Here is a 10,572-nt window from a genome sequence, read left to right as displayed (position 1 = left end):
GTTTTCTTCTTATTTTTCTCCCGTCAGGTGTGCCACTGTGCCCACTTTCAAAGATCTCCAACCACACCACATTCTGTCAAATGAACACGCTCACACGTCCTTCAGTCACTCCTTCGACAAATCAAATGCACACAAACTTTGCAGATTCACGTATGTTGGTGTAGATAAGTTTAGATTTTATTTGACTACTGCGGCAAAATGCATTATCTTCAATCCCAGATTCTTTTTTTGTTGTCGAGATGTACTGTACAATATTGACCCTGATATATACTCCATATGCAGTCAAATAAATGATAGGTTTTCCAAACGTACGAAAATTACTCAACGTTCAATTCTTTTTTTTTTTCGAGAATCATATTAATATGCTAAAAATCTTTTCATATTTACATGTACATGGACATTCTGATAACAAAGGCTTCACGTCCTACCCTTTCTTTCAACATTGAAATCTTTCTACCGAACATCTTTTTTTTTTTCTCTCTCGCTACCTACAAATCCAACCTTGTTCTCCATCATATAAAGCAATGCTTACACTTTCTGCAAACTTCTTTTTACTTTTGATTGTCATACACAAGGTAATCTGGAATTGTATAAGCTAAATTCTTTCCCAACAAATCATCTATAAAGCACCTGAATCTCTTCACGAAGGAGGGAAAGAGAGGTGAGGAATAATTCTGGATGTGAATTGGTTTCATATATATCAGTTTTCCATAAATTCAGAGATATGTGTGATTTCTGTCCATTGCAAATTGAGGGCAGGATAATTTGGCAGTATAATCCTGGCTGAACTAACTCGGACATATTGAATACACATTTTTTGTTTCTCGTTTTACTTCTAAATGATCATACTCCAATACAGATTCATCATCACCCGCTGTGAAATCATACCAACAGAATCTGTACAGCATTCTTTCCAATGACAGTTACCAGTTTACGATCCCACTCGCATAAAACATTTTGAATATACAGTCCCATTCGTTTTCACCTTCCATTTTTTTTCTCTTCTTTTCCACTGCGTAAGAACATGTACATGAAAATTTGAATGAAAAAGAGAGCGTACGGGATGAAGATATCGTCTTATTACACTTAATTGGGAGCACTTACATAACTTGATATCAACCTTTTGACTGTGTTTAATCCCCCTTAACATTGCACCAATTGTAGTGTTCTCTGGCACGAGTACAAATATTTCAAAGTTTATCTTCATACTTTTACATTTCTCTTTCAATCAGAGAAAGTAGTCTATGCACCACTAAACAAATTTATTGATGTCATAAGCTACACTGATATTTCTTTCATTGGAGATTTTTTTCTATTCCAATGATGATTGCAATTCAAGATGCTTCAAAAGTGGTTAATTCTGTGTATGACCATATTGACAATGCCTGATGAAATGCGGATTTTTATTATTGGGGAGGTGGTTATAAAATGCATGAGTGGTGGAAAAAAAAAAACAATAAATGGACGAGCCTGACTATGAAGTTGAAGAAGAATCACACAGCCAGTGACATTACATGTATTTCACTTTAATTGATTATATTAATGCTGTATTTGCACCAAGGAAGGGAGTATAGATGGTACCCTTTTACTGTTTTATCTTTTTAATCCCATATTAAAGCAAATCGCTGTGACGTGTTAATCCTCTTTTTGTGTTTTTGTTTTTTTCTTATGAAAGCACTGAATAATCACAAAAGCACTGATAAAACCATCCACAACAAAGTAGAAATAAACACAAAACTGAAAAACCATTTTGCTATGTGCATCAAATGTGAATCAGGTATCTGACTCCCCAACCTCCCGTAACTATCCCTGCCTTGCGCCCACTGTTTGCACATCAACCGAAATTTTTCCCTCTTCGCCCGCTGGTTTACACTGGCTGCATGAAAAATACATTTGCCCCTTTTCACTCTCCACAAATCTCAAAATAGTGACTGCATTCCAAACGGCAGATATCCTGCTTTTCTTATGTTTCTCTAGATCTGATTTTTATAGTGAGAATTTTCTGTGCAACCTACAGACAACTATCTATGGACACATACTGAATATGTTTGTTTTTTGTATGTACAATTGACCAATATCACAATTTTAGCACTCTTTCTCTTTTTTTTTTTTCTTAAACCAAATTTACACAGTGAATATTCATTCATATACATAATCATAGATACTTTACATAGAAACATGTGCTGTGAAATGCTGCAAAAAAAAGAAAAAAATTGAGTCCCTTTGATAAGGGTCAGAATTCCAGATAGTTGAGAATGACAGTGGTTTCTCAATGCATTTGTGCTGTCTTTTAGATATTGTTTGGTCTATACTGTTAACTTGTAGCACTGCGAATCACCATAGACACCCTGCTCCCTCTCTCATTACTATCCAAGCTTTTTCCAATTTTTCCTATAATCTTTCAGTCGTAATATTGGTAGTTATCCAAAGTAGATTGGACTGGACTGTTTGGTCTCAACCCCCCTCCCCCCCCCCCAAAAAAAAAAAACACACAAAAACAACCCAAAACACAACAACCCCAAAACCCACAAAAAAACATTACAATCCAAAACCTGATGCCCAACTCAGATGCAGCATGGAAGAAAAATGACAAAATTCTTTCCTAATGTGGTTGTTTGAAACTCAACGTCTTTCGACACCAACAGATTCTTCAAAACGTTTTGCAGTACAGTACTTTTCTAAAAAAAAAAAATGCCTGCATTGGTTTACTCTTGCGAGATGGTGGCAGACATGTGGTACAGAAACAAGATGCGAGTGTCATCGCTCTGAAATGACGAGTCAGAATTTCGCCGCATTTGGCTATGAAGTGTGTTACCTTCGTGATTTCATTTCACACATTTGAATATCAATGAGTGGTTTGGATTATGGCTAAAATCTCTTTCGTGCCATCAGGGCTACACAAGTGATCTATCGTGTGCTAAGAAATAAACGACAGGAGGTGTCACTTAATAACAATCTGCCATATTTTTTCCCCACACAGAGTAGGAACAGTGAAAAATATCAAGACATGTGAAACCCATCAGAACATCAAAACAACACAGAAAAACCGAGCAAACTCCCAAACAGCATAATATAGACAAACTTAGCTATTCATCTACGATAGCTCTATCAACTCTTTTCGTCTTTGAACACACAAACAAAATGGCTAAGATAGCTGGAAAAATAGGATCAACACAAGATGTAAACCAGAACAGTTATTTCTTTCTTTTTATAGCAAATTCTCCACGTACTGATAATACTTTCTGTTTAACTTTCCAAATATATTCCACTCATTTATTCTCCGGAGAATGTGTAAAGACCAAACCATGAATGATACGTGACAATACAAGGGTATGGAGGGTGGGCACAGAAAAATAAAAATATTCACCACAGACTGCACCAGGAACAAACAAAGCGGCGGCAATGACGACTAATCACGAGTCTGAACGATGAGAGAACACGAATTGAAGGGACAGACATACAGACCAGTGTAGAGGTTTTTACTAGTTTAAACACAAGACATGGCAAATTGATTTTTGGAAATTTTGCGGCCTTCCATCACATAGTGCAAAATCGCAGACAAACGGTCACGGGAGGGTCTGTACGTATCGCACAATTTTAAGCATATACCCAATATCTTCACGTCTCACTCGAACAACCTACAAAGAGTTTTTAAAAAAAAGATTAAGCGTCCCTTCAGAGGTGGATATGGTTGATATTTTGAGACTGTTTACGAGCTGGCTACCACAGCTGAATTAAGTATGCAACATTAGCTTCGACAAATCAACATCTCTGCACTACTACAGTAGACCAGTCACTATGTCAATATATTACGCTAACAACTTTTTTTTTTTTTTTAACACGGTAAGAACATACAATGCACCAGCTCTCTTACTCTGGCTTCTGATCGCTTCATCGTTTTAATTCCTTCTTATTGCATTATATTTTATAAGACCCTTAGCTACGGAATATCATACACTTTTATCATATAACAATAGAAATGCTTTTTTTTCTCTCCCTTACATGTTTGTAGTACAGCATAATTTACAAAGAGAATAAAATAAAATAAAACAACATCATCTCATCCATACTCTTCTTTGAAGAAAAACAAAAGAAAATAATGTTGATATAGAAGAATCGGTCAAAAATTAATTTACAGTCTTTAAAAAATCGCCAAAGAATCAATTTCATGGCATTGGTACATGGCTGCCTAGACGTAGGTTTAAAACGTGAAGAAAGTTGTCTGAGATGCACGGGAAAAAAAAGTAGCTACTTCTCGCTAGCCACATATGAGGTATACTGAAAAGATACAGGTAGTAGAAATCACCACCATCGCTCAACATATTACTTGCCTCAGAATGAAAACTAGCAAAAAAAGGGGTCTAATGAAGGAAAATCACATCTGACTTCAGTCAGTTAACATGGTATAGCTAATTTCTTCTTTGGATAAAACCTCTACTCAGCCAATACAGCAGCTCCGATATTGTTATAAAAACACATTTCAAAAAACTTGTAGCACAGTCAGAGTTGTTGTTTTTTATTTAAAACACAGAAATCACTCGTCTCTGCAAAAATCACTGCGTGTACTTGAGAACATGAAACACACACACACACACACAAATTTATGCAATAGTAAAATAATATCGATAAGTAGCAATTTTATCTTACAAAGATATACTGAGCTCTTTTGAATGCCTTTTTTTATGTGCAAAAAAAAAAAATGTCGATTTCACCACATCCACATCAACTTACATACATAATTTATGAACTGGACACACGCAGATTCGAAAAAGTTTTCATAATTCAAGTGGACTGTCACCATAAAAGGGGTAACAGATATCAGGCAGACTTGAAAAGAAGGAAAGGAAAGAATAAAGAATATCTTCCACAAAAAAAAAAAAGAAGAGAGACAATTTTCTGATTGTATGAGTGGATTGGAGGAGAGGAGCAAGGAAATGGAGTGGTGGGGTTGTGGAGGGGGGAATACACACAGAAAAAAAAAAGTTAGTCTCAGAATTTCAGGGTGGAATCGTCCCATTCTAGCGGTGTTCCTTTAACTTCCACCTCCACCTCCTCCTCCTCCTCTTCTGAACTTGAGCTTTCGTCTTCCAGACTATCCTCGTCGTCGTCTTCGCTAGATTCGTCTGTATCGCCCGTGGCAACAGGCTGCAGGTGGATTTTTAAAAAAAAAGGGCGCAAGATGGAGAAACATCAAGATTAGTCAGTTACGACGGTATCTCAACTTTTATGTCGATTTCACAATTTCAATTAGACATTCTCACAAACTGAATGCACATATAATGTAAGAACTACATGCTAATAGTTTGAATGAGTCTGTCTGAAGTCAATTTGTATTCTCTGCCGACAGGCCACCTTTGACATCGCATAAGTCAGTCCATCAAAATATGAATCACTTACATCCATAGAACCATAAATTTGGATTCTTTTGGTCTTCTCAAGTGACTGATGCTCCATAATCAAAAAACAAACAATACAAAGTAAAACACTTAGCACTGCACCCCTTTTATCATCTTCCATTCATCTCTTCCATAGGATTTTCTGTGATGTTAGGGGATATTCATCCATCCCCACCTTGACTACCCCCCCCCCCATCCTCCAACAAGGTCACCCTCTACCACTAAACCCTTCCTTCTGCAAAAACACCTGCAAACTCAAGGGTCATTTGTTAACCCCTACAACCCCAAACCACATCAATCCCTACTTGTCATCCCCACCACTCACCCCTTCCACAGGATTGATTATGATGTTAAGGGCCATTAATTTATCATCCCCCTTCTAACAAGGCCATCATCTACCACCTCACCCCTCCCTTCTGCAGAATCACCTGCAAACTAAATGATCATTCAGTCACCCCTGCACCCCAAACCCCCGAAACTAAACCAATCCCACATCCACCTGTCACCCTTACCGCTCACCCCTTCTGTAAGTTTGACAGTGATGTTAACGGCCATTCATTCATCATCCACCCTCCCCATCCCCACCCACCCAAATTTTCAAACAAGATCAACCTCTACCACTTGCCACTTACTTCTAAAGGATCACCTGCAAACTAAAGGGATCATTTAAGTTACCCCTACACCACCAACCAAACCTATTCCCCCCCCCCCCTCCACCACCACCTGTCACCCTCCATCATGGGATTAACTATGATGTTAGGGGCAATTCATCCATCACTCCTCCTTATTCCTCCAACAAGGTCATCCCCTGCACCCTAACCTGAACCAATCCCCCACATCACCCTTCACAAAAAAAAAACCACCCTTCCATAGGCATGACTGTGATGTTATGTGCCATTCATCCATCATCCATTCCCCATTCCTCTAACAAGTCACCCCTACACCTCCAAGCCAAACCACCTCCCCCCCCCCCCCTCCCACCACCTGTCACCCTCCACTAACTCACCCCTTCCATAGGATTGACTGTGATGTTTAGGGCGGAGTCGTCCCAGTCCATGTCCTGCCCATCAAAGGTCCGGCTGGCTTTGTGCGCTGCGTAGATGCGGAAGACGCCGAGCACGATCATGAAGAGGAGGAAGCCGACACAGAGCACGACGACGATGGCCATGGCAGTACCTAATGGTGGGGTGAAGACAGGTACTAGTAATTGAAAACATCATCAGTAATCTCTTCCATACTGATGAACTTGGCCTTAACCTACATGTACAAACTAGTTTTCTTCTATTTCTCCCCACTGAAACTCCAAACTGGGCCATAATGTAAATGTCATGAACTGAATCTGGACAGGAGCCTGTTGCATGAAAAAGATGCCATAAAGCATAAAACAGGCATCAGCTAATCAGAACTGATTATTCAGAAACAAATATTTGATTTTCTGACTTAAATTTGATTTCAACTTTTATGAAACAGGGCCAAGATCTTTTGTGAGATAAGCAATTCTCAAACAGTTGTTGGAACGCTTAACACAGCATTTTCATCTAACTGAGGTAACAACGTCTGGTACATCACAAAAATTAATGTCTTATCAGCTTTACAAGCCAGCAACACTGTATGCAGACACGTTGTCAATGGTACTGATAAGGTGAACTACAGGAGCTCAAATATCTGGACAGCGAGATTTTATTTGAGAACCCACATATTTTGTTTTTAAATTTCTGAAAAAAAAAAGGCTTCAATTAAATCAAATCAAATCCAATTCATTTCAATTCAATTCAATTCAATTCAATTCAATTCAATTCAATTCAATTCAATTCAATTCAATTCAATTCAATTCAATTCAATTCCATTCCATTCCATTCAATTCAATTCCATTCAATTCAATTCAATTCAATTCCATTCAATTCCATTCAATTCAATTCAATACATACAGCAGAAAGCTCTACTGCTGAAACCAATGATTATCAACAAACAGGTGGTCAATTGTAACAGATAAGATCATAGGACAATGGATAGATACACTGCTGATATGTGGTCACATTAAACACTCGATGCGGTGCTATATACACATGTTGTGGCCTTACTTGAAACTGCGCTCTTCGACGCGATGTGTTTGGGCGAATTCTCCTTCAGTTTGTCGTGCACTCTGACGTTGCTGTGACTGAAAACAACAGACTGCTTGGCGTGGCTCGGCTTGTTTGGAGCTCGTACAGCCTGGTGAAGGACCTGAATCTGCAATGGTAAATTAATGATAATGATAATCAAGGGAAAATTCTTTTCAATTCCACGTAGAAGAAAAGTGTCAGACTGAAGAAAGTGTGTCTATGCTAATGAAACACAGCAAAAATTCAGTCTTTATCAAAAAGAAATTGCCTTACATGTAACTATCATGGAAGATAACATACAAACTTATGTTATGATTTTGCTCTAAAGCTGTTCCAGAAATGGCTAATTCAATGGAAGAAAGTTTGAACAGCTGATACATAACAGACAAAAGACATAAGAAAATTGGGGAAACATTGCTATTCAGAACCATTTCATATTAATGAGCTGGAACAAACATAAACATGGATCAGATTGGTAAATTTAAAAATATGAGTTGAATACTTGGGATAACCTTTTGACTCTAAACAACCATGATATGAAGAGCGCCCTCAATGTTAGTGACTGTCCCTACCCCACAGGCATCTTACCCGGAATTCAAAGTCATTGCTGACAAATCTTCCGTTGAGCTCTGTGCAGTGCAGCGTGAGGGTCTGCTCAGTAAACTTGCTGGCGCTGGGTCTGATGTATGTCACCTGGTGTAAGATGGTCTCGTACGTCTTTAATTCCCCAATACCTGTATGGAGAGAGAGACGGGTAGAGAGGAAAGACTTGCATTATATGTACCAAGTGGTTCCCAATCCAGTACCTTGTCCCACTCTACCCCACCCTTCCCTGCCCTACTCCACCCAAATCTGTTTCTGACAAAGTTTGCTGAAATTCACAATTTCTGAGCAAATTGCGCTCAATCACTCCAAACCTCAACCTCAACATTCACACATTGCAGAGGTCAACAAGCACACTGTAATTCAATACAGATTTTCTTCTTTATTTTTAATTAATTGATTATCATTATACTCCTTTTAATCTTTTTTTTTTTTTTTTTGCTTTTGGTTTCATTTTCATATTACATATTGCATTGCTTGGTCCGACATACATAGCCCCATAGTTGGTCCTACATAGTGAATGTCATGTTTCCAAATATTCTGACTCGCATTGCCAAAGGTTCAACAGGTACATGTACTATCATGACCTGACTGCGTCACATTACACTAAAAAATAAAATGCAAATCATTAAATCATTCAATAAAAAAACTGATAAATGACCTCGTAAAAAGCAGGCTGTCTATACCTTTGATGACTATTCCCTTTGGTGAGTGCACGACAGTGAGCTGGTACTGGTCAAGGATGGCCTGAGGAATGGTCAGCAGTTCCCCAGAAGCTAGTGGGCCGTTCTTACTCAGCAAGCTGCAGGAGTCCAGGTTGTGGGTCAGCAGGGTGGGGGCATCTTCACCGGTCAATTCCTGTTGCTCTGTTGTTGTTGGGTTTTTTTCAAGTAAAATAAAAACAAGTCAAAAAATGACAATTGTCAATCTCTCATCTTACACTGCAAATCCACCATGCATCTCACATGTTAGTCACTGTCCACACCTAAGTTTGATCATGAGAATTGTAATTGATTCTCATTCACGAGATGCAACATGACGCCCATCTGCCTGAAGTATGCTATCAAAAGAAATTTGAGTGTAGTGGGTTACAATAGCATACAGTACTTTAGACAGACAGGTAGCCGATTCTATGGATAGTAGATCTCAGATAAAAGAATTTTATGGCATAAAAGCACTGACAAAAGAGGAATTTGCAAGGAATCTTTTCATTCCAGTATATCACTATCATTACTGTTATCATCATTTATAATAATAATTGTCATCATTATGATCACTATCAATATCATCAGTATGGTTGCTGTTGTTGATGTTATTAAAAATCATCATTTTCATCAATATCATTGCTTTTATTGATATCATCATTATCATTTCCATCAATATCATCATTTCCATCAATATCATCATCATTGCCATTACTATAACTGGTAGCAATAATGTCACTGTCATCAGTTTAATCATTACTGTTATCATTATCACTATCATTATTATCATATTATCATCATCATTGCCATTATTATAACTAGTAGCAATAATGTCACTGTCATCAGTTTAATCATTACTGTTATCATTATCACTATCATTATTATCATATTATCATCATCATTGCCATTATTATAACTAGTAGCAATATGTCACTGTCATCAGTTTAATCATTACTGTTATCATTATCACTATCATTATTATCATATTATCATCATCATCATTATCATATTATCATCATCATTATTATCACTATTATCATTACTACCATTATCATTATCATTATCATTATCATCATCATCATCATCACACTCATCACCATTACCATGACAACCATCATCATCAGAATGACTTTAATACTAGTGCTGTTCCCATCATGATCACAGTACCGTTAATCCCTTCTTTACCTGCTCCAAGCTCTTCCTCCTCCTCTTCCGACATGACGCTGACGATGGTGACCGTCTTGAAGGGCTGGATGCCCGCGCTGAGGGTGGCGGCCGTCTGGGACGTGGCCTGGGAGCCGGTGATGCTGATGGTGGGCTCGTGGGGCTGGAGGACCATGACATAGGAGGAGACATCCGGGATGCTGATCTCGACACCGTGCAGCTGATGGAGGAGGGGGATGACGAAGACAGAGTGGCAGAAATTTTTAATGCCAAATTGCTGTGTTCCTTTTCAGTCTTTGTTTTTGTTTTGTTATTGTTTTTGTTTTGTTATTGTTTTTGTTTTGTTATTGTTATTGTTTTGTTATTGTTATTGTTTTGTTACTGTTCTGTTTTGTTATTGTTTTGTTTTGATTTTTGCAGGAGGACTAGCTGTGTTGACAAAATTGTCACAATGATTCATACCAGCTTGAATGTAGATCTCATTGCAAATACGGTACATTGTACCATCTGATTTCAATTATCATCACTATGATGACATTTTGATTTTTCCTTTTGAGGTCAGGGGAGGACGGAGAGCTGGAGAAGAACCCTTAGCAAGTAAAA

General features: G+C 38.0%; 1 protein-coding gene across 1 annotated transcript in view; it reads right to left on the bottom strand.

The window, feature by feature from the left end:
- Positions 1 to 2,685: 2,685 nt before the first annotated feature.
- Positions 2,686 to 10,572, bottom strand: part of LOC140239063 (calsyntenin-1-like) — a 130,327-nt gene continuing 122,440 nt past the window's right edge. Inside the window, 6 exon segments of the mRNA XM_072318959.1 lie at positions 2,686 to 5,145; positions 6,403 to 6,572; positions 7,478 to 7,625; positions 8,087 to 8,232; positions 8,788 to 8,967; positions 9,991 to 10,189. Of these exon segments, the coding sequence (XP_072175060.1) occupies positions 4,990 to 5,145; positions 6,403 to 6,572; positions 7,478 to 7,625; positions 8,087 to 8,232; positions 8,788 to 8,967; positions 9,991 to 10,189 (999 nt within the window). The 3' untranslated portion in view covers positions 2,686 to 4,989.

Source organism: Diadema setosum, chromosome 15 (genome assembly GCF_964275005.1).
Source record: "Diadema setosum chromosome 15, eeDiaSeto1, whole genome shotgun sequence".
Classification (NCBI taxonomy): Eukaryota; Metazoa; Echinodermata; class Echinoidea; order Diadematoida; family Diadematidae; genus Diadema; species Diadema setosum.
The sequence above is the reverse complement of the archived record's forward strand: the minus strand, read 5'-3'. Positions and strand labels throughout refer to the sequence as shown.